The 24,197-nt window shown below is 52.0% G+C and overlaps 1 protein-coding gene across 2 annotated transcripts; it reads right to left on the minus strand.

Moving 5' to 3' along the window:
• Positions 1 to 9,142: 9,142 nt before the first annotated feature.
• Positions 9,143 to 13,935, minus strand: S1PR5 (sphingosine-1-phosphate receptor 5). Of its 2 annotated transcripts, none has more exons than XM_001101585.5 (2): positions 13,886 to 13,935; positions 9,143 to 11,420 (listed from the first exon to the last, which is right to left on the minus strand). In XM_001101585.5, the coding sequence occupies exon 2, from the start codon at positions 11,400 to 11,402 to the stop codon at positions 10,206 to 10,208; it is 1,197 nt and encodes a 398-aa protein (XP_001101585.3). In that variant the 5' UTR covers positions 11,403 to 11,420; positions 13,886 to 13,935; the 3' UTR covers positions 9,143 to 10,205. The 2 variants fall into 2 exon arrangements, with proteins under 2 accessions (XP_001101585.3, XP_077833544.1); XM_077977418.1 differs by having other exon boundaries at positions 13,512 to 13,935.
• Positions 13,936 to 24,197: the final 10,262 nt, after the last annotated feature.

Consider the following 24,197-nt stretch of genomic DNA (forward strand, 5'->3'; position numbering starts at 1 on the left):
GTTTAAGAGATCCTCCATCGACCTCCCAAAGTTCTGGGATTATAGGTGTGAGGCGTTGGGTCCAGGCCCCGGGTTTTCCGTGTGTGTGTGTGTGTGTGTTTTTAATTGAGACGGAGTCTTGCACTGTCACCTGGGCTGGAGTGTAGTAGCTTGATCTTGGCTCACTGCAACCTCTGCCTCCCAGGTTCAAACAATTCTTCTGCCTCAGCCTCCCGAGTAGCTGGGATTACAGGTGCCCGCCACCATGCCCAGCTAATTTTTTGTATTTTTAGTACCGATGGGGTTTCACCATGTTGGCCAGGCTGGTTTCGAACTCCTGATCTCGTGATCCGCCCACCTCTACCTCCCAAAGTGTTGGGATTACAGGCGTGAGCCACCACGCTCGGCCTTCCTTGTCTTTATTTTTGATTTACTTCCTATCAAAAGGCGTGTGGCACCCGTCTTTAGGGGGGGTTCAAACCCCGAATCTGCCTCTTGCCAGTTCAGCGCCAGTAGGCGCTTACTTAGTTCTCTGTGGTTCAGTTTCCTCTCTGTAAAAGGTAGTAATATAATAGCACCTATCTACCAGATTATCATTAAGACTAAATGCGGGGCCGGGCGCGGTGGCTCATGCCTGTAATCCCAGCATTTTGGGAGACCGAGGTGGGCGGGTCATGAGGTCAGGAAATCGAGACCATCCTGGCTAAGACTATGAAACCCTGTCTCTACTAAAAATAAAAAAAAAACTAGCCGGGCGTGTTGGCGGGCGCCTGTAGTCTCAACTACACGGGAGTCTGAGGCAGGAGAATGGCGTGAACCCGGGAGGCAGAGCGTGCAGTGAGCCGAGATCGCGCCACTGCATTCCAGCCTAGGCGACAGAGCGAGACTCAGACTCAAAATGAATAAATAAATAAATAAAATAAAATAAACCTAAGTGTGAATACTAGCGCCCAAGAGATAGAAACCATTCCATTGCCATTTTTCATGACTGGGGATACTGATTTGTCATGTACACCGTTCATCATGTAACATTAACTTTTAAATAAATGTATGTAAGTTTATTTTAAAGAATTCATCTAGGCTGGGTGCGGTGGCTCACACCTGTAATCCCAGCGCTTTGGGGGCCGAGGCAGGTGGATCACGAGGCCAGGAGTTCAAGACCAGCCTGGCCAACATGGTGAAACCCCATGTCTACTAAAAATACGAAAAATAGCAGGGCGTGGTGGCGGGCGCCTGTAATCCCAGCTACTCAGGAGGCTAAAGCAGATAACTGCTTGAACCCGGGAGGCAGAGGTTACAGTGAGCAGAGATCGCGCCACCACACCCCAGCCTGGGCAACAGAGTGAGACTCCCTCTCAAAAAAAAAAAAAATTCGTCTAAATGTCATCTAAATTATCATTACTTTAAAAAGATAGAGAGGCCAGGCGCGGTGGCTCATGCTTGTAATCCCAGCACTTTGGTAGGCCAAGACGGGTGGATCACCTGAGGTCAGGAGTTCGAGACCAGCCTGACCAACATGGTGAGACCCCCCCCGTCTCTACTAAATACAAAAAATCAACCGGGTGTGGTGGTGGGTAGGCAGAGGTTGCAGTGAGCCGAAATCCTGCCATTGCACTCCAGGCTGAACAACAGAGAGAGACTCCCTCTCAAAAGGGGAAAAAAAAAAAAAGATGGGGTTTCGCCATGTAAGTGAATAATAAATGGAAACTCTAGGTCTCTGGAGCCTCCAGGGTGAATTTGAAAAACTGAACGTCCTGGCTCAGGTTCTGGAAGGAATCACGTGTAGGGCTATGTTAGAGTTACCCGGCTACCCGAAATCCTTGCTGCGTGTAGCTGCGTGTAGCTGCGTGTAGCTGCGTGTAGCTGCGTGTAGCTGCGTGTAGCTGCGTGTAGCTGCAGTCTGCAGTTCCAGACAGCTCCTCAGGGGGGCGCCCCAGATAGTCCGTGAAGACGTTGAGTGGCCAAGGTTGTAACCAGCACCCTCCTGGCACGTTTCAGAAAACAACCTTTCTAATATCTCTCAAAATCAAACCTACAGGTCCGGTGAGCCAGGTGCTTGTAGAGATTTATCCAAGGTGCACTCGCACACATACAGGAGGAAGCATGTGCACACACATTTATTGCATTATAATGCATATCATGGCAAAAGGACTGGATCCCATTCACATGTCCCTCTGTAGAGTCCTGGCTTAATCAGTGGTGGCACTTCCTTGCTAAGAAATACTATGCAGCCAGTTAAAAGGAGCAACACATTTACTGCATGGATATGTACCTAGATCTTCTATTTTTTCTTTTCTCTTTTTCTTTCTTTTTTTTTTTTTTCTTTTTCTTTTTTTTTGGAGACGGAGTATCATACTGTCACCCAGGCTGGTGTGCAGTGGTGCGATCTCAGCTTGCTGCAACCTCCAAGTCCCAGGTTCAAGCTATTCTCCTACCTCAGCCTCCCGAGCAGCTAGGATTACAGGCTTGAGCCACCACGCCCGGCTAATTTTTTGTATTTTTAGTAGGGACAGCGTTTCACCATGTTGGTCAGTCTGGTCTTGAACTCCCGACCTCGTGATTCGCCTGCCTCGGCTTCCCAAAGTGCTGGGATTACTGACGTGAGCCACCTCACCCGGACTCCTCTTTTGTTTTATTTATTTATCTTTTTTTTGAGATAGGGTCTTGCTCTGTCACCCAGGCTGGAGTGCGGTGGCACAATCATAGCTCACTTCAGCCTTGACCTCCTGGGCTCAAGTGATCCTGCTGCCCCAGCCTCCCAAGTAGCTGAGACTACAGTCACTCACTACCACACCCAGCTAACTTTTTCTTTTCCCCTGCTTTTTTTTCTTTCTTTTGTAGAGCTGGGGCTTCACCATGTTGCCCAGGCTGATCTCGAACTCCTGGGCTCAAGCGATCCTCCCTACTTGGCCTCCCAGAGTTCTGGGATTACAGGTGTAAGCCACCATGCCCCACTTATTTTTTTTTTTTTTTTTTTTTTTTTTTGAGACGGAGTCTGGCTCTGTCGCCCAGGCTGGAGTGCAGTGGCATGATCTCGGCTCACTGCAAGCTCCGCCTCCTGGGTTGACGCCATTCTCCTGCCTCAGCCTCCAGAGTAGCTGGGACTACAGGCGCCCGCCACCTTGCCCAGCTAATTTTTTTTTGTATTTTTAGTAGAGGCGGGGTTTCACTATGTTAGCCAGGATGGTCTTGATCTCCTGACCTTGTGATCCGCCCGTCTCGGCCTCCCAAAGTGCTGGGATTACAGGCGTGAGCCACCGCACCCGGCCTTCTTTTTTTTTTTTTTTTTTTTTTTTTTTAACAGGGTCTTGCTATCACCCAGGCTGGTATGCAGCAGTGCAATCACAGCTCATTGCAGCCTCGAACTCCTGGCTCAAGTGATCCTCCTGCCTCGGTCTCCCAAGTAACTGGGACTACAGGTGTATGCCACCACACTTAGCTAAGTTTTTTATTTTTTGTAGAGATAGTGTCTCACTATGTTGCCCAGGTTGGTCTCAAACTCCTGGGTTCAAGTGATCCTCCTGCTTCGGCCCTGCAAAGTGCTGGGATTACAGGCATGAGTCACTGTACCTGACCAGGCCTCCATTTTTTTAATGTAATAAAACGGCCAGGCCCGGTGACTCACGCCAGTAATCCCAGCACTTTGGGAGGCCGAGGAGGGCAGATCACCTGAGATCAGGAGTTCGAGACCAGCCTGACCACCATGGTGAAACCTCATCTATACTAAAAATACAAAATTAGTGGGGCATGGTGGCACATGCCTGTAATCCCAGCTACTCAGGAGGCTAAGGCAGGAGAATCACTTGAACCCAGGAGGTGGAGGTTGCAGTGAGCCGAGATCGGGCCACTGCACTCCAGCCTGGGCAATAAGAGCAAAACTCTGTCTCAAAAAAAAAAAAAAAAAAAAGAAGTGCTATGGACCGAATTATGCGCCCGTACCCCCTTTTCATGTGTTGTAGCCCTAACCCTCAATGGGATGGTATTTGGAAGTGAGGCCTTTGGGAAGTGATTAGGTCTAGATGAGGTCATGAAGGTGGGAACCTCATGATGGGATTAATGTCCTTATAGGAAGACCACACCAGAGAGTGCTCTCTCTCTTTTCTTTCTTTTCTTTTTTTTTTTTTTTTGAGACAGGCTGGAGTGCAGTGGTGCGATCTCCTTGCTCACTGCAACCTCTGCCTCCCGGGTTCAAGCGATTCTCCTGCCCCAGCCTCCCGAGTAGCTGGAATTACAGATGTGTGCCACCACACCCGGATACTTTTTGTAGTTTTAGTAGAAGAGGGGTTTCAACATGTTGGCCATGCTGGTCTTGAACTCCTGGTCTCAGTTGATCCACCTGCCTCGGTCTCCCAAAGGGTTGGGATTACAGGCGTGAGCTACCTCGCCCAACCTGCTCTCTATTTCTTTCCCCAACATGTGGGAACACAGTGAGAAAGCGGCTGTCTGCAAGCTCAGAAGAGAGTCCTCGCTAGAACACAACCATGCTGACATTCTGTTTTTTTGAGATGATGTCTCGCCCTGTCACCCAGGCTGGAGTGCAGTGGTGCGATCTCCACTCACTGCAACCTCTGCCTCCCAGGTTCAAGCAATTCTCCTGCCCCAGCCTCCCAAGTAGCTGGGATTACATATGTACGCCGCCACGCCCAGGTAATTTTTTGTATCTTTAGTAGCAACGGGGTTTCACCATGTTGGCCAGGCTGGTCTCAAACTCCTGACCTTGTGATCCACCTGCTTCAGCCTCCCAATGTGCTGGGATTACAGGCGTAAGCCACGGTGCTCGGCCCTTTTTTTTTTTTTTTTTTTGAGACCGAGTCTTACTTTGTCACCCAGGCTGGAGTGCAATGTTGTGATCTCAGCTCACTGCAACCTCCACCTTCCGGGTTCAAGTGTTTCTCCTGCCTTAGCCTCCCCAGTAGCTGGGATTACAGGCACCTGCCACCACGCCCAGCTAATTTGTTTTTGTATTTTTGGTAGAGACAGGTGTTTCACCATGTTGGCCAGGCTGGTCTCAAACTCCTGACCTCAGGTGATCCACCTGCCTGGGCCTCCCAAAGTGCTGGGATTACAGGGATGAGCCACAGTGTCCGGCCCCAGGCTGGCATTCTGATATTGAACTTCCTACCCTCCAGAACTATGCAAAAGTAATCATTGGAACTTAAGCCACCCCATCTATGGTATGTGTTATGCAGCCCAAGCTGACTAAGAGCAAGACATTACAAAATGTGTGGGTATTGCCAGGCGCTGCGGCTCATATCTGTAATCCCAGTACTTGGGAGTCTGAGGCAGGTGTATCACTTGAGCTCAGGAGTTTGAGACCAGCCTCAAAAAAAAATTAGCTGTGTGTGGTTGTGAGCTGTATTGTGGTTGTGAGCCAGGTGTGGTGTGGACCATGTGGTCCCAGCTACTACACAAGAGGCTGAGGCAGGAGGAGTATTGCTTCAGCCCAAGAGATGCAGGCTGCAGTGGGCCGTAATTGTGTCAATGCACTCCAGCCTGGGCAACACAGCAAGACCCCATCTCAAAAAACAAACAAAAAAATGTGTGGGTGTGCAATATTTTAGAAGATATACTTTTTTTTTTTTTTTTTTTTGTGACAGGTCTTGCGGTATCACCCAGGCTGGAGTGCAGTTGTGCAATCATAGCTCACTGCAGCCTCGACCTCCCAGGCTCAGGTGATCCTCCTACTCCAGCTTCCCCAGTGTCTGGGACCATAGGCATGTGCCACTATGCCTGGGTGATTTTTTTTTTTTTTTTTTTTTTTTAGACAGAGTCTCGCTCTGCTACCCAGATTGGAGTGCAGTGGCATGATCTCGGCTCCCTACAACCTCTGCCTCACAGGTTCAAGCAATTCTCATGCCTCAGTCTCCTGAGTAACTGGAATTACAGGCACCTGTCACAACGCCCAGCTTTTTTTTTTTTTTTTTTTTTTTTTTTGCATTTTTAGTAGAGATGGGGTTTCACTGTGTTGGCTAGGCTGATCTCCAACTCCTGGCCTCAAGTAATCCTCCCGCCTCGACCTCCCAAAGTGCTGGGATTACAGGCATGAGCCACCGTGCCCAGCTCACCAGGGTGATTTTTAAATCATTTCTAGAAACTGAGTCTCCCTATGTTGTGTGGGCCCGTCCCCAACCGCTGGGCTCAAAAGATCCTCCTGCCTCAGCCCCCCAAAATGCTAGGATTACAGGCGTGAGCCAACATGCCCAGCCAAGACATACTATTAAGTCAACAAAGCAATATGCAGAACAGTGATAAATTTGTGCAAAAAGACAGGAAGTGTATTTACATTTCATTTTGGCAAGGCGAATCCACAGACTAGCTCTGGAAGGTCCCCAGGAGTCCCACTGTGATCACCACAAGGAAGGGGAACTGGGCGCTTTTTTTTTGTGGGGGGGGATGGAGTTTCCCTCTTTTTGCCCAGGCTGAAGAGCAATGGCATGATCTCGGCTCACTGCAACCTCTGCCTCCTGGGTTCAAGTGATTCTCCTGCTTCAGCCTCCCTAGTAGCTGGGATTAAGGGTGCACGCCACCATGCCAGGCTAGTTTTGTATTTTAAGTAGAGACGGGGTTTCCCGATGATGGCCAGACTGGTCTCAAATTCCTGACCTCAGGTGATCCGCCCGCCTCAGCCTCCCAAAGTGCTGGGATTACAGGTATGAGCCACTGCGCCTGGCCGAACTGGGTGCTTTTTAAATTTTGTAGAAAACTCATAAGAGAGTGTGCCTGTGTTCCAACTGGTTGGTTTCCTGTGCGTGTGGCCTCCAGGGGCACTCTGAGCGTGGCCAGCAGGGACTCGGGGTCCCCCCAGTCTGGGATAGCTGTCCCCAAAACATCGGTTTTTTTTGTGGCTGCCTGCAGTTCCAAGGTTTCCCGGAAGGTGGAGCGCTGCAGTCTGAACCCAAAGCCAGACGCCCCCCAGCCCGGCCCCGGGGCCCATCCAGCCTTTCAGGGATCAAGAATGCGCCTGGGGACATGCCCGGGACCAGGGCCGGGACCAGCACGTCTGGAGCCTTTTATGGGCACAAACGGCACCCTGGCATCGTTCCAGCCACGAATGCAGACCCCCGTGGGAGTGGCTGTTGGCCTGGCTTTGCCAGACCCGTCTGGAGGGGTCAGATACCAAGCCGGTTCCTCCTGGGGCCTGAAGCTTAGGCTAATGTCCTGGCTCGGACACTGAGACAAGGTACTCCCTGTCTGGAATTTCCTCATCTGTCTAATGCAGATTAGGAAACCTACCTTGCAAGGTTGCTATAAGGCTGAAAAATAGGTGTGTCCCAGAACTATGCAGAGAACTAACCAGGCAAAATGAACTCTTATTTTAGGCCGGGTGTGGAGGCTCACACCTGTATCCCAGCACTTTGTTTTTGTTGTTTTGTTTTCTGAGACGGAGTCTTGCTCTGTTACCCAGGCTGGAGTGCAGTGGCGCGATCTCAACTTACTGCAACCTCCAGCCTCCCGGGTTCCAGTGATTCTCCCTCCTCAGCCTCCCGAGTAGCTGGGACTACAGGTGTGCAGCACCATGCCTGGCTAATTTTTTTTGTTTGTGTATTTTTAGTACAGGCGGAGTTTCACCATGTTGACCTCTAGAGATCCACCTGCCTCAGCCTCCCAAAGTGCTGGGATTACAGGTGCGAGTCACTGTGCCCAGCCTATATCCCAGCACTTTGGGAGGCCAAGGTGGGTTGCTTGAGCCCAGGAGTTTGAGACCAGCCTGGGTAACATGGTGAGAAATCATCTCTCAAAAAAAATTCAAAACATGTTTGGTGTGGTGCACCAGTAGCCCCAGCTACTCGGGTGAGGGGTTGAGGCAAGAGGATCACTTGAGCTCAGGAGATTGAGGCTGCAGCGAGCCGTGATTATGCCAGTGTACTTCAGGCTGGGCAACAGAGCAAGATCCTGTCTCAAGAAGAAATCAAAAAACGGGCGGGCGCAGTGGCTCACGCCTGTAATTCCAACACTTTGGGAGGCTGAGGTGGGTGGATCACAAGGTCAGGAGTTTAAGACCAGCCTGATCAATATGTGAAACCCCATCTCTACTAAAAATACCAAAAATTAGCCGGGGTGTGGTGGCGGGTGCCTGTAATTCCAGCTACTCTGGAGGCTGAAGTAGGAGAATCGCTTGAACCCAGGAGTCGGAGGTTGTAGTGAGACAAGATTGTGGCACTGAACTCCAGCCTGGGTGACAAACTGAGACTCCATCTCAAAAAAAAAGAAAAAAAGAAAAGAAAGGCTGGGTGCAGTGGCTCACGCCTGTAATTCCAGCACTTTGGGAGGCCGAGGTGGGCGGATCACGAGGTCAGGGGATCAAGACCATCCTGGCTAACACTGTGAAAACCCGTCTCTACTAAAAATACAAAAAAAAATTAGCCAGGTGTGGTGACGGGCACCTGTAGTCCCAGCTACTTGGGAGCCTGAGGCAGGAGAATGGCGTGAACCCAGGAGGCGGAGCTTGCAGTGAGCCGAGATCATGCCACTGCACTCCAGCCTGGGTGACAGAGCAAGACTCTATCTCAAAAAAAAAAAAAAAAAAAAAAAAAGAAACACCAAAAAACCTCTTATGTTTACCTAAAAGACATGATTTCATTACACAGGCTGGAGTGCAGTGATGCAAAAATAGCTCACTGCAGCCCTGAGCTCCTAGGTTCTGGAAATCCTCCTTCAGCCTCCCCAGTAGCTGTGACTATAGGCATGCGTAACCACAACTGCCTAATTTTTGTAGAAATGGGGTCTCACTATGTTGCCCAGGCTGGTCTCAAACTCCCGGCCTCAATTGATCCTCCTGCCTCATCCTCCCAAAGTGTTGGGATTTGCAGGCATGAACCACTGTGTCTGGCCTTACTTTGTTATCTTTTTTTTTTTTTTTTAGACGGAGTCTCACTTTGTTGCCCAGGCTGGAGTGCAGCTCATTGCAACCTCTGCCTCCCAGGTTCAAGGGATTCTCCTGCCTCAGCCTCCTAAGTAGCTGGGATTATAGGCGTGAGCCATCACACCTGGCTAATTTTTGTATTTTTAGTAGAGATGGGGTTTCATCATGTTGGCAAGGCTGGTCTTGAACTCCCGACGTCAGGTATCTGCCCACCTCGGCCTCCCAAAGTGCTGGGGTTAGAGGTGTGAGCCACTTCACCCAGTCTATTATTATTATTTCTTTTAATGAAGGGTCTGACACTGCATTTGAAGAAATTTTATTAACTGGGTATGGTAGTGCACTCCTGTAGTCCCAGCTACTAGGGAGGCTGAAGCAGGAACTCCAGGCTTGATCCTAGGAGTTCCAGGCTGCAGTGAGCTATAATCGTGCCCATGGAACTCCAGCCTGGGTGACAAAGCACAAGATCCCAACTCAAAAAAGAAAAGAAAAGAAAAGAAAAATAAAAAAGAAATTTTATTATCAGATAGGATTTGGCTGAGTCTCCCAGAGTCAAATGTGGGGATGCCCCGCCCTTGGCATTGTCCTTGACAACTTTATTCCACTCTTACACTCAATTCCTCAGTAATTCTGTCTGCTGCCTCCAAAATCTATCTAGAATCCACCGGGTCTGGGCTTAACTGGAGTCTCCATCATTGTTCCTGTGGCTCAGTGCAGCCCCCCTTCACCTTCTCTGGCTTTCACCCTGTGATGGAGGCCACAAGACGCCTGTGATTATCTGAATCGGGGCAAGTCCCTCCTCAGCTTAGAACCTTCTATGGCTCCCACCTCACTCGGAGCAAAAGCGAAGTCCTCCATGTCACCCACAAGGTCCTTCGGGAACTACTCCTTCAGCTCCTTGTCTCCTCCCATTCTCCCCCTCCATCCCTGCTCCAGGCACACCCGCATCCCTGCCTTTCTTAGAACACACGGGCACATTTCAGCCTCAGGGCCTTTGCGCATGCCATTCCCTCATCCTGAAATGCTTTTTCTTTTGGTCTTCCCAGGACAGAAGCCTCAGCTCACATCACAAGTCACTACCTCTGCAGAAAGGCCTTCCCTGACCACCATTGCCATCTCTGTCATGTGTCACTGGAATCATCTCCATTATTTCATCACCGAGTTCTTTTCTGTGATCCCAAGCAGAACGTCAATTCCACGAGGACACAGATTTTTGTCTGTTTGTTCACTGTTGTGGGGTGTCGCTCCATAAATACATTTCCCTGCATCTTTCCCGACTGCACCTTCAGCTGCATTTCCTACAAATTCCTTTATGTAAAAAGAACAAGTGTGTAAAACTTGGGAGAACAGTCGTGAGCCGAGGATGTCAGTCTGCAGCAGGTTCTGGTACCAGAGTCCGGGCGGCTGTTGGTGCATCAGGGCTGCCTGTGATGCCGCTGGTGTCCCGCCCGTCGTGCTGGGGCGACGAGCGCTCCGAGCGGCTGAAGCTCCCATCCAGGCCCGGGGGCAGGCAGCGGCGCAGGCCCCCGGAAGCCTCAGCCGCACTTCCCGACTTCTGGGAGCCACCCAGGCCTCTGCCGCAGGAGTGGCGGCCGCAGCAGACTAGGCGCAGGATCGCGTAGCGCAGGTCGCGGTTGGTGAGCGTGTAGATGATGGGATTCAGAAGTGAGTTGGCCATGGCCAGTCCCAGGAAGGGATCAGCCTGCAGGAGTACAGGACAGGCTCGCGCCGGGCACGCCACGTCGAGCAACAGTAGCAGGAAGAGTGGGCCCCAACATGCCACAAAGGCCAGGAGCACCACGCTGAGCGTGCGCAGCAAGGCCAGCGAGCGCGGCTTGCGACGCGCGCGGGTCGAGGTGGTCCCTGCAGTCCTGGGCCGCGCCCGCAGGCGCCGCGCGTTGGCACGCACCTGGCAGTAGATGCGCGCGTAGAGCGCACAGATGGCGGCCAGGATGCCCACGAAGGCGAGCACGCAGAAAAGCACGTAGGCCTTGGCGTAGAGCGGCAGGACAGTGGAGCACGCGTCCAGGCGACCCAGGCAGTTCCAGCCCAGCGCTGGCAGGAGCCCGAGGAGCAGCGACACGCCCCAGGCCGCGGCCGCCATCGCCATCGTGCGCCCCCGACTGGAGACGGGTGCGGGCCCCTTGCGCGCCATGGTGAGGCTGCGCTCCAGCGCGATGGCCAGGAGGCTCAGCACCGACGCGGTGAGTGCCACGAAGACGCCTCCCTCCCGTGCGAACCAGAGCGCGGGCGACAGTCGCAGCGTGAGCGGCCCCGACAGTAGGATGTTGGCGGCGTAGGCGGCGCCTGCCAGCAGATCCGACAACGTGAGGCTGCCCAGGAGCAGGAACATGGGCGCGTGGAAGCGCGGGTGGCGTCCAAGCACCAACAGCACGGCCAGATTCTCTAGCACGATGAAGGCGCACACCGCCAGGCACACCACGGCGTCGGCGCGCAGGCCGGCACCGGGCTGGTAGCGCGCACCGCGGAGCTTGCCGGTGTAGTTGTAATGCAGGACGATGACCTCGCTCACTGGCGCCGGCCGCAGCAGCCCCGACTCCATGGGCCGCGCGCCCCAAGGCTGTTGGAGAGGCAGGATACCGCGTCAGGCCGGCTAAGCCGTGGGAAAGGGGCCCTACCCCCTGACCGTCACCCCACACACATGGGGTCCAAGGGGAGTTCAGCATGGAGGGATAGAGTCCGTGGAGACAGACATACACACAAATAATATTACGAGGGGACAAGGTGACATACCAAAAAAAGGGACATTAATAACACAGGCATGGCTAGGCGCGGTGGCTCACGCCTGTAATCCCCTCCTGTAATCCCCGCCACGCTCAGCCTGAGGCAGTGGCTCACGCCAGGGAGGCCGAGACGGGCGGCTCACGAGATCAGGAGATCGAGACCATCCTGGCTAACACGGTGAAACCCCCCGTCTCTACTAAAAACACAAAAAATTAGCCAGGCATGGTGGCACTCGCCTGTAGTCCCAGCTACTGGGGAGGCTGAGGCAGGAGAATCGTTTGAACCCAGGAGGCGGAGGTTGCAGCGAGCCGAGATTGCACCACTGCACTCCAGCCCGAGTGGCAGAGCAAGACTCTGTCTCAAAACACACACACCCCATACACACACACACACACACACACACGGCTGGGTGTGGTGGCTCACTCCTGTAATTCCAACACTTTGGGAGGCTGACGCCCAGGAGTTCGAGATTAGCCTAGGCAACATAGGAGGACCCTGTTTCTACAAAAAAATACAAAAATTAGCCGGGTGTGGTGGTGTGTGCCTGTAATCCCAGCTACTCAGTGGGAGTCTCAGCTGAGGTGGGAGGATCACTTCAGCCCGAGGTCAAGGCTGCAGTCAGTGTTGATTGTGCCACTGTACTCCAGCCAGGGCAACAGAGCAAGACCCTGTCTCACACACACACATAAAAGCAGGGAGTTCCAGAAACACACAGAATGCACACAAACACAACACACACAGAAAGAGACACACTACAAGGGCAAAACACACAGTCACACACCATCAGGGAAACCAAAAAATACATCATACAGGGACAGAGCGACACAGGCAGAAAAACACAGCGACCAAAATTCAGTCACACAAATACCGGGTCTCCCACCCAGTGGCACAGGCCACAATTTCACAACCTCCACTCACACTAGCCTGGGGCCCAGTGCACCACACTCCACACTCTTGTCTCACTGCACACAAAGCTTTTTCCTGCCAAAACCCCCTCATCCACCCAAAAACCCCACGAGAAAGTTGCACCTTGGCCAGGCACGGTGGCTTTCGCCTATAATCCCAGCACTTTGGGAGGCCGAGGTGGGAGGATCACTTGAGCCCAGGAGTTTGACACCAGCCTGGGCAACATAGTAAGACTTCACCTCTACAAAATAATTTAAAAATTAACCAGGTGTGGTGTTATGCCCCTATAGTCCCAGCTACTCAAGAGACTGAGGTGGGAGGATCACTTGAGCCTTGGAGGCTGAGGCTGCCGTGAGCCATGATCGCACCCCTGTTCTTCTACCCGGGCAACAAGAGCGAAACTCCGTCTGAAAAGAAAAAAAAAAAAAAGGTTGATTCTATTCACTCATTTTACTAAGGTAGAGCCTGCGGACAGAAGAAAGGATCCACAAGAGGCAGACACTGCACTCCAGCCTGGATGACAGAGCAAAACTCATCTCAAAAAACAAACGAACATATTTTGATGGAAACATATAGCATGTATACTTTTCTGGGCTCAATTTCTTCACTCAGAATAGTAATATTGAGTTCACCTGATGTGATTGTTATATACCAATATTATATGTTATATACCAATATACTCTTACAGAGGGGCACACATGTCATTAAACTATAATAACATTCCTCACCTGCCTCTGTGCCCTTATTAATCCCCACTTCCTTTAGTCCTAATTTACAGTTGAGAAAAGTGAGGCTCAAAAGAAATGCTTCGTATCCAAGCAGGCGCAAAGGTTTCCATGCTCCCACACAAACATCCATGCACAAACCGTCCCCATGCAAGTCCGAATGAGAAAACCAAGGCCTAGGGAGGGGAATGGATCTCTTTTGCACAAAGCAGGGACTCGGACATCCCAGAGAGCTTCAGTCACACACACAGAATCAAGGCAGGCAAATACAGACAGGCAGGAAGTCGCTGGCTCACCCATGCTTGAGGTGGGGAGCCCAAATACAGGGAGACAGTTACACATGCTCTGATGGGTAGGCCACCCCCATAGGCCCAGCTTGCCCGGCAGCAGTACTGAAGTATGGAAACTTGCAGTGGTCCGGCCAGGAGCGGGTGGCCAGGGGATTCCAGCCACCTTCACCCCGTATCCCAGGTTCTGCACCCAGCTGGGGCGCTCCCAGCTTCCCTCTCCCCAGAGGCCTCCAGAAAAAGTTCGGGGAATTCCCTGAAAGGAGTGGTGCGCCTTTTTAGACCGGGAAAGTGGCCGCCAGGGCGATCCCCTCCAGGTCAGGCCCAGCCCCGCGCCCCCAAGGGCCCCCAGGGCCCCCAAGGGTCCAGGGCCGTCCACTCACTCTGAGCCCTGGTCGTGCGCCCCCCGCAGTCGCGCTGCCTTGAGCCGAGTGAGCGGACGCCGCTCCGGGGGCAGGGCTGGAGCTGGCAGGCGACGGGGCGGGCCAGCGAAGCAAAGGGCCGGCGGTCGCCAACAGTTGCCCCCTCCCCTTGGGGCCCGGGCGCTCAGCCCATGACTGCCAGCCTGTGCCACTCGCCGCGGCACCGGAGCGCGCCCCGGCGGCGACTGGCACAGGCGAGCCCTCAGCTGCCCCCTCCGGGCCTGGGCTGTCCTCCCAGGAACGCTCCATCACGGTGGGAGGACTCGGAGAGGCGGGAAAGGGAGGGTTCTGCAGCAGGGCGGTCGCAGCCTGAGCCTCTTCTCCCCAGCAGAGGGGTCTCCTCTGTCCTGGGTGTCCGGGTACTGCGCCCTCCCCATTGCCCACCCACCTGTGAACTGAGCTCCCTGGGCTGCACGCCAAGGACGTCCCGTCGATGGTTCGGTGGGTCTTCAGTGGATTGCTTAGCAGGAGTATTCAGTGGGGGCCACCTTAGCCCGAGTCCTCTCCCACCAGCAGATAGGTCCCCGCTGCTCCCGGGCACAGGCCCCTCCCAATTTCCCGCTCCCGCCCTCGGCTCAGGGCGAGTGGGGGTGGGGCAGGCTTGGGCAGGATTGTGATGGGAACTTGCCGCTCCTCAGATAAGGAGGGTCTGTCCCGCCCCACCCCCTGGATTCCGTGTTCCCCCGACAGATTCTTTCCTACTCTTATCGCTGACGACAAAGTGATTTACTCATTAATGGTGTTTCTGGGCTGTGTCCTTATCAGACAGTAAACCCCACCAGCGTAAGAATTTTTTTTCTTTTCTTTTCTTTTCTTTTTTTTTTTTTTTGAGACAAGATCTCGCTCTGTCTCCCAGAGTGTAGTGCACTGGCATCATCATAACTCACTGCAGTCTCGACCTCCCCGGCTCAAGCCATCTCAAGCCATCCTCCCATCTCAAGCCATCCTCCCATCTCAAGCCATCCTCCCATCGCAGCCGGCTGAACATAGCTGCTGGGACTCCAGTCGCTTGCCACCATGCCCAGATAATGAATGAGTGTCTCCCTCACTTCCTCTGTATCTCTCTCAGGAGGATCTCAGAGTCTCTTGCCTGCGTGTCTCTTTGTCTCTGCGTGTCTCTTTGTTGCTGTTTGTGGTGCTCTCCCACGCCTCTCCCAGGCCACTGCTCCTCCAACAACCAGTCCCGCTGGCCCCGAAACGACCCCACCCCCACTTCCCAGGAGCTTCCAGACGGTCCCAGCTCTTCCACCCTGAGATTCAGGAAGGGAGGCTGGGTCCCGCTGCTGCGACCTTCTCCAAGACTGTGCCCTTTGCCCCTGATGCTTCAGGCCCTGCTGGCCGCAGGGAGAGGAGGGGTGAGGGCGGCCCAAGAGAGATGAGCCAGAGGCTGAGAATAAGAGTGGATCGGGGATGCCCTTGTGGGAGGAAACTCAGGGGGCACTCAGGCCAGGTCAGGCCCCCATGTAGCCCCTTGGGGGTCCCAGCCCTCCCGCCCCCGCTGTTCCTTGGGTGGGCAGAATCTTTCCTGCCTGCTCTGCTCAAAGACACAGCCAATGGGACATGCAGGGTGGGACGGTGTTCACCCTTTGGTGCCAGGTTCGCCACAGTCCTGTGAACCAAGTCAACTCCAATAGTGCCCACTGGGATGACCGCTGAAGATCTCCCAACATGGCTGTGCCTGGCACCCAGTAGGTGCTCAGTAAATGACCTCCTTCTGTAAAGGGGAAACCGCACCCCAGGGTGGGGAGGTGGCTGCTTCACACCTCCCAGGCGCCAATCTCACCTCTCTCGAAAATGAGGCTCTTCCGGCTGTGGGTCCCAGGCGCAGCAGCCTGCCTCTCCCGCTGCCTCCCTGCACTTCCTTCCCACGACTTGGGACCCTGGGGACTCAGGATCCAGGATCTCGACAGATATTGGGAGTCCCATCCCTAACTGCCAGTCCACAATCCTGGCCACAGTTCTTAAAACTCAGATCACGTTTCTCTCCTGCTCCAAAACTCAGATCACGTTTCTCTCCTGCTCCAAACCCTCCCGTGGCTCCCTGTGTTTCTCAGAGTAAGTGATCAAGTCCTCAGTGAAGACCCCACAAAGACAAGGCCATGTGCTGTCTTGATCTGTCTCTTTCTGTTACTTCCGTGCCTCTCTCTGCTTCACTCTTCTTCTGCCTGCCGGGCTCCTCCGAGTTCCACACACACTTCAAGACTTTTGAACTTGGGGGCCAAGTGGCCTGGAGCACCCTTCTCCCTACCCCTTCCCAGCTGGTCAACTGGTCACCTCCTCAGAGAGGCCTTCCCTGATCTGTCCTTCATCTCAAATGGCAGTTGGCATTATCTGAAATCACTTTGCTTTATTTTATTTTGTTTTATTTTATTATATTTTTGAGCCATAATCTCTCTCTATTGACCAGGCTGGAGCACAGTGGTGCGATTTGGGCTCACTGCAAACTCCACCTCTGCAACCTCCGCCTCCTGGCTTCAAGCAATTCTCCTGCCTCAGCCTCCGGAGTAGCTGGGATTACAGGCATGTACCACCATGCCCAACTAATTTTTGTATTTTTAGTAGAGGCGGGGTTTCACCGTGTTGGCCAGGCTGGTCTCCAACTCCTGACTTCAGATGAACCTCCCACCTCCGCCTCCCAAAGTTCTGGGATTACAGTCATGAGCCACTGCACCCAGCCACCTTGTTCATTTCATTTATTTATTCATCTTTACTAATGTGTATCTCTGACCTACAGCCTCAGCTCCAGGAAGGCAGGTCTGTCCCTCTGCCCAGATTCCTAAAGCTTAAGGGCTCACAGTCTTTTTGATCTTTCTTTTTTGAGACAGCGCCTCACTCTGTCATCCAGGCTGGGGCGCAGTGCCATGATCAGAGCTCCCTGCAGCCTCGACTTTCCAGGATTCAAGCAATCTTCTGCCCAGCTTCCGGAGTAGCTGGGACCACAGGTGCGAGCCACTGCCAAGGTGGGCGGATCACGAGGTCAGGAGATCGAAACCATCCTGGCCAACACGGTGAAATCCCATCTCTACTAAAAAAATACAAAAATAAATAAAAATAAAAATAAAATTGAGATAACCGCACCCACTCCAAGGTTGTTGTTGAAGAAGAAATGAACAGCCGGAACAGAGCCAAGGTACACAATGAGAGCTCCACAAATGTTAGTGAAGGTATTATTGGTCACCACTGTATCCCCAAAGAAGAATTAGGGCAATGGGCTCATAAGGAATCAGCCCCAGACATTGCCACCACCTGCCCCCACTCCATCCCTCCTCCCACACACCCCCAGGCCAACTGTCTCTTCCCAGGTACAGGGCACTCCTGGCCTCTATGTTCCTGCCATACCTTGCAGCAGCCCGCCCGTCTGAAGCATGCCTAGGCCAGCACACCTGCTGGGCCGGTTCTGCTGCCAGCACCCTCACCCACAGGGGCAGCTCCGCCCGCTGCTTGCTCTTGCAGAGCTGGGTCTGCACTTTCCAGAGTGCAAACTGCCTTCCATGGTACCCTCAGATCCCCTTCACCCACTTCCATTCCCACCCTCCCCACTCCCCCAACCTTTTTTTTTTTTTTTTTTTTTTGAGACAGAGTCTTACTCTGTCACCCAGGCTGGAGTGCAATGGCACGATCTCGGCTCACTGCAACCTCCACCTCCTGGGTTCAAGTGATTCTCCCGCCTCAGCCTCCTGAGTAGTTGGGATTACAGGTGCACGCCACCACGCCCTGCTAATTTTTGTGTTTTTAGTAGAGACAGGGTTTCACCATATTGGTCAGGCTGGTCTTGAATTCCTGACCTCGTGATCCACCCACCTTGGTATCACAAAGTGCTAGGATTATAGGCGTGAGCCACCCCGCCGGGTCTTTTTTTTTTTTTTTATTTTTCTCTTGAGATAGGGTCTGGCTCTGCCACCCAGGCTGGAGTGCAGTGTGCAGTGATCTTGGCTCAGTGCAGCCTCCGCCTGTTGAGTTCAAGGGATCCTCCCACCACAGCCTCCCAAGTAGCATGCGCCACCATGCCCACCTACGTTTTTTGTATTTTTGTAGAGACAGGATTTCGCCATGTTGCCCAGACTGGTCTTAAACTACTGGGCTCAAGCGATCCTGCTGCCTTGGCTTCCCAAAGGGCTGGGATTATAGGTGTGAGCCACTGCACCCGGCCCACATTCCCTTTTTCACAGTCCTGAAACTTAAATGTGACTGCAGGGAGGTGTGAACTGACAACTTTCTCACAGCCAGAGACCAGAGAGGCAGGGTTTGGAGGGCTCAAACTGGAGGCCGGAGGGTTAACTCCAAGTCACATGCAAAAGGCTTGTTTGTGCAGCTCAGCGAGGTTTCACACTCAAACAGCTATCTGAACTGGACAGAAATGCTGTACTCTAGCCAGTAAATTTGTTTCTCTTAGAAGTACAAGGCAACAGGCTGGGCGCAGTGGCTCACGCCTCTAATCCCAGAACTTTGGGAGGCCGAAGTGGGTGGATCACCTGAGGTCAGGAGTTGGAGACAAGCCTGACCAACATGGTGAAACCCCATCTCTACTAAAAATACAAAAATCAGCGGGGCATGGTGGCGCACGCCTGTAATCTCAGCTACTTCGAAGACTGAGGCAGGAGAATTGCTTGAACCGGGGAGGCAGAGGTTGCAGTGAGCCAAGATCGTGCCACTGCGCTCCAGCCTGGGTGACAGAGTGAGACTCCATCTCAAAAAACAAAAAGAAAAAGAAGTACAAGGGCAACAATTCTGAAAATGTCTTCGTGGTAACATTGAACAAATAAGTACATGTGTTGTAGATATGAATAACTAGGTTTCATACTGTTGGGGAAAAAAGTGACAAGTAGGTCAGGTACTGCTGCACTGAGGTTATCAGTATGAGCTCAAGTTTATTTTAATAAATGGATAAGAAAATAAATACAGATATGTGATCAGGCACTGTGGCTCACACCTGTAATCCCAGCACTTTCAGAGGCCAAGTGGGAGGATCTTGAGGTCAGGAGATTGAGACCATCCTGGCCAACATGGTGAACACTGTCTCTACTAAAAACACAAAAATTAAACCAGCCGGGCGTGGTGGCGGCGCTTGTAGTCCCAGCTACTTGGGAGGCTGAGGCAGGAGAAGGGCGGGAACCTGGGAGGCGGAGCTTGCAGTGAGCTGAGATCCGGCCACTGCACTCCAGCCTGGGCGACAGAGCGAGACTCCATCTCAAAAAAAAATTAAAATTAAAAATACAAAAATTAGCTGGGCGTGGTGGCACGTGCCTGTAATCCCAGCTACTCGGGAGGCTGAGGCAGGAGAATCGCTTGAACCAGGGAATCAGAGGTTGTAGTGAGCCGAAATCATGCCACTGTACTCCAGCCTGGCGACAGAGCGAGGCTCTGTCTCAAAAAAAAAAAAAAGTTGGGCACTATGGCTCATGCCTATAATCCCAGCACTTTGGGAGGCCAAGGCGGGTGGATCACGAGGTTAGGAGTTGGAGACCAGCCCGACCAATATGGTAAAACCCCATTTCTACTAAAAATACAAAAAAAATTAGCCAGGCAAGGTGGTGCATGCCTGTAGTCTCAGCTACTCAGGAGGCTGAGGCAGAAGAATCGCTTGAATCCAGGAGGCAGAGGTTGCAGTCTGCTGAGATCATGCCACCGACTCCAGCCTGGGCAACAGAGCAAGACTCGGTCTCAAAAAATTTTTTTTAAATTAGAATGTGGTGATGGTTGCAGCACTCTGTAAAATACACTAAAAACCGGCCAGGCGTGGTGGCTCACGCCTGCAATCCCAGCACTTTGGGAGGCCGAGGCAGGCGGATCACGAGGTCAGGAGATCAGACCATCCTGGCTAACATGGTGAAACCCCGTCTCTACTAAAAAAAAAAACAAAAAACTAGCCGGGCGTGGTGGCGGGCGCCTGTAGTCCCAGCTACTCGGGAGGCTGAGGCAGGAGAATGGCGTAAATCCGGGAGGCGGAGCTTGCAGTGAGCTGAGATCTGGCCACTGCACTCCAGCCTGGGCGACAGAGCGAGACTCCGTCTCAAAAAAAAAAAAAAAAAAAAAAACTTTTTTAAATTAGAATGTGGTGATAGTTGCAGTACTCTGTAAAATACACTAAAAACCACAGTTGTATATTTCAAATGTGTGAATTTGATGACATCTGAATTATACCTCAATAAAGCTGTTAAAATTATATTTGACATTTGTCAAGTGGTTAGTTCAAGGCAGAGCAATGTGCTGATCTTTCTACACCATGTTACATTCCCACCCACAACATCATGTGAGAAGGAAAGGGACTTTTATGTCTGCATTTTATAGATGTCCCGGATTGAGATCTGAGAAGTTAAGCAAGCTGTCCACAGTCACAAAGCGATGGGGTGAACAAACTACAAAGGTCTGGCATTGGAGCCCTGAGGCCTGGCCACCTCGGGCTTCCCCTCTGGTCCCCTGCTTCTTACTTGTCCTAAGCTGAGCTCACAGCACACTGCAATGATTTTAGTTTCTGCCACACAAATGTTCTTTCCAGCCTCCAGGCACCTGGATTTGGATTTGCTGGTTCAATTCTTCTGCCTGGCTGTTTTCCTTTTTCTTTTTTCTTTTCTTTGTTTTCTTTTCTTTCTTTCTTTCTTTTTTTTTTTTTTTTTTTTTTGAGAGGGAGTTTCTCTCTTGTTGCCCAGACTGGAGTGCAATGGTGAGATCTTGGTTCGCCGCAACCTCCGCCTCCCGGGTTCAAGCAATTCTCCTGCCTCAGCCTCCCAAGTAGCTGGGATTACAGGCATGTGCCACCACCCCTGGCTAAGTTTTGTATTTTTAGTCAAAGCGGGGTTGCACCATGTTGGTCAGGCTGGTCTTGAACTCCTGACCTCAGGTGATCCACCTGCCTCAGCCTCCCAAAGTGCTGGGATTACAGGCGTGAGCCACCACACCTGGCCTGTTTCCCCTTTTCTTCCCACGTAGCCTGTGAAATGAATGTCTAAGTGTGACGGCTTAGCCAGGATGGTCTCGATCTCCTGACCTCGTGATCCGCCTGCCTCGGCCTCCCAAAGTGTTGGGATTACAGGAGTGAACCACTGGACCCAGCCAAGGGTTTGCCTATTTTGGACATTTTATATCCGTGGAATCATATAATTTATTGTATTCTGTGACTAGCTTCTTCCACTAAGCATAATTATTGAAGGTCAACTCACATTGTAGAATGAATCAGTACTTTATTCCTTTTTTTTTTTTTGAGATGGAGTCTCGCTCTTGTTGCCCAGGCTGGAGTGCAGTGGCACGGCGGGATCTCAGCTCACTGCAATCTCTGCCTCCTGGTTTCAAGTGATTCTCCCTGCCCTGGTCTCCCGAGTAGCTGGGACTACAGGCACACACCACCACACCCGACTAATTTTTGTATTTTTAGTAGAGACAGGGTTTCACCATGTTGGTCAGGCTGGTCTCAAACTCCAGACCTCAGGTGATCCACCCGCCTTGGCCTCCCAACGTGCTGGGATTACAGGCATGAGCCACCTTGTCTGGCCCTTTTTTTTTCTTTCTTTCTTTTTTAAATAGAGATGAGGTCTTGCTATGTTGTCCTGAACTCATGGGCTCAAGCGATTCTCCCACCTGTGCCTCCCAAAGTGCTGGGAGCTCACAGGCGTGAGCCATCACGCCCAGCCCAACTTCATTCCTTTTTATGGCTGAGTAATATTCCATTGCACGGACAAATATAGGACATTTTAGTTGCAGTCAAACTCTAAGTTCCTTCCTGGCCGGGCGCGGTGGCTCAAGCCTGTAATCCCAGCACTTTGGGAGGCCGAGGCGGGCGGATCACAAGGTCAGGAGATCGAGACCACAGTGAAACCCCGTCTCTACTAAAAATACAAAAAATTAGCCGGGCGCGGTGGCGGGCGCCTGTAGTCCCAGCTACTCAGGAGGCTGAGGCAGGAGAATGGCGGGAACCCGGGAGGCGGAGCTTGCAGTGAGCCGAGATCGCGCCACTGCACTCCAGTCTGGGCAACAGCGTGAGACTCCGTCTCAAAAAAAAAAAAAAAAAAAAAAAAAAATAAGTTCCTTCCTTCCTTCCTTCCTTTCTCCATTCCTTCTTTCTTTCCTTCCTTCCTTCCTCTCTCTCCCTTTTTTTTTTTTTTTTTTTTTTGAGACAGGGTCTCATTCTGTTGCACAGATTGGAGTGCAATGGTGTTGTTATCATGGCTCACTGTAACCCCAAACTCCTCAGTTCAAGTGATCCTCCCACCTCAGTCTCCCGAGTAGCTGGAACTACAGGCATGTGCCGCCACACCTGGCTATTTATTTACTTATTTATTTATTTATTTTTGAAACGGAGTCTTTGCTTTGTCACCAAGGCTGGAGTGCAGTGGCCTCATCTCGGCTCACTGCAAGCTCCGCCTCCTGGGTTCACACCATTCTCCTGCCTCAGCCTCCAGAGTAACTGAGACTACAGGCACCCGCCACCATGCTCGGCTAATTTTTTTTGTATTTTTTAATAGAGATGGGGTTTCACTGTGTTAGCCAGATAGTCTTGATCTCCTGACCTCGTGATCCGCCCGCCTCGGCCTCCCAAAGTGCTGGGATTACAGATGTGAGCCACCACGCCCAGCCTACACCTGGCTAATTTTTTGTATTTTTTGTAGAGACACGGTTTCACCATGTTGGCCAGGCTGGTCTCGAACACCTGGGCTCGGGTGATCCACCTGCCCCAGCCTCCCAAAGTGCTGAGATTACAGGCATGAACCACTGTGCCCAGCCTAGACCGTTTTCTAAAGCAATGGCACACTGGCCAGTCATGGTGGCCCATATCTATAACCTAGCACTTTCAGAGGCTGATATGGCAGGATCACTTGCCCCTGGGAGTTCTAGAACAGCCTGAGCAACATAAGGAGACCCCCATCTCTACAAAAAATAAAAAATTAGCGATGGTAATGTGCACTTGTAGTCACAGCTACTCAGGAAGCTGATGTGGAAGGATCACTTAAACCCAGGAGTTCTAGGTTACAGCAAGCCATGATCACACCACTACACTCCAGTCTGTGCAACAAAATGAGACCTTGTCTCTAAAAAAAAAAATACACAAAAGAAAAAGAAGGAAGAAACTCATTTAATTTTATTTATTTATTTTTTCGAGACAGAGTCTCGCTCTGTCACCCAGGCTGGAGTGCAGTGGCGTGATCTCGGCTCACTGCAAGTTCCGCCTCCCAGGTTCAGGCCATTCTCCTGCCTCAGCCTCCGGAGTAGCTGGGACTACAGGTGTCCGCCACCACCCCCGGCTAATTTTTGTATTTTTAGAAGAGACGGAGTTTCATCGTGGTCTCAGTCTCCTGACCTCGTGATCCGCCCACCTCCGCCTCCCAAAGTGCTGGGGTTACCGGCGTGAGCCACTGCGCCCAGCCAGTGAGACCCCATTTATAAAAAAAGAAAACATTAGCCAGGGCTGGTGGTGTGGTGGTGGGCGCCTGCAGTCTCAGCTACTCAGAAGGCTGAGGCAGGGAGGATCGCTTGAGCCCAGGAGTTCAAGGCTGCAGTGAGCCATGTTCACCTTACTGCATTCCAGCGTGAGCGACAGAACGAGATCCTATCTCAAAAAAAAAAAAAAAAAAAATAGAAACAGGCTGGGCACAGTGGCTCATGCCTGTAATTCCAGCACTTTGGGAGGCCAATGTGGGTGGATCACCTGAAGTGAGGACTTCAAGACCAGACTGACCAACATGGTGAAATCCTGTCTCTACTAAAAGCACAAAATTAGCTGGGCGTGGTGGCACATGCCTGTAATCCTAGATACTTGGGAGGCTGAGGCAGGAGAATCGCTTGAACCCAGGAGGCAGAGGTTGCAGTGAGCCGAGATCATGCCACTGCACTCCAGTCTGTGCGACAAGAGCGAAACTCTGTCTCCGTTGATCACACAGTGACCAATAGATCTGCACCTACAGTGCAGTCCATCTTTCTTTTCTTTCTTTTGTGTTTTGGGCAGGGGGGCGGCGGGGGTTAAGGTCTCACTCTGTCGCCCAGGCTAGAGTGCAGTGGAACACAGTTTCTTGCAGCCTTGACCTTCTGGGCTCAAGTGATCCTCTTCCATTAGCCTCCCAAGTAGCTGGGACTACAAGCATGTAACACCATAGCCAGCTAATTTTTTCATTTTTCGTTTTTGTAGAAATGGAATCTCCACATGTTACCCAGGCTGGTCTCGATCTCCTGGGTTCAAGTAATTCACCCACCTTGGCCTACCAAAGTGCTGTGATTACCGGCATGAATTCACTACGTTACCCAGGCTGGTCTTGAAAACTCCCGGCTTCAAGGGATCCTCCAACCT

This window comes from Macaca mulatta, chromosome 19, assembly GCF_049350105.2.
Source record: "Macaca mulatta isolate MMU2019108-1 chromosome 19, T2T-MMU8v2.0, whole genome shotgun sequence".
NCBI classification, from domain to species: domain Eukaryota; kingdom Metazoa; phylum Chordata; class Mammalia; order Primates; family Cercopithecidae; genus Macaca; species Macaca mulatta.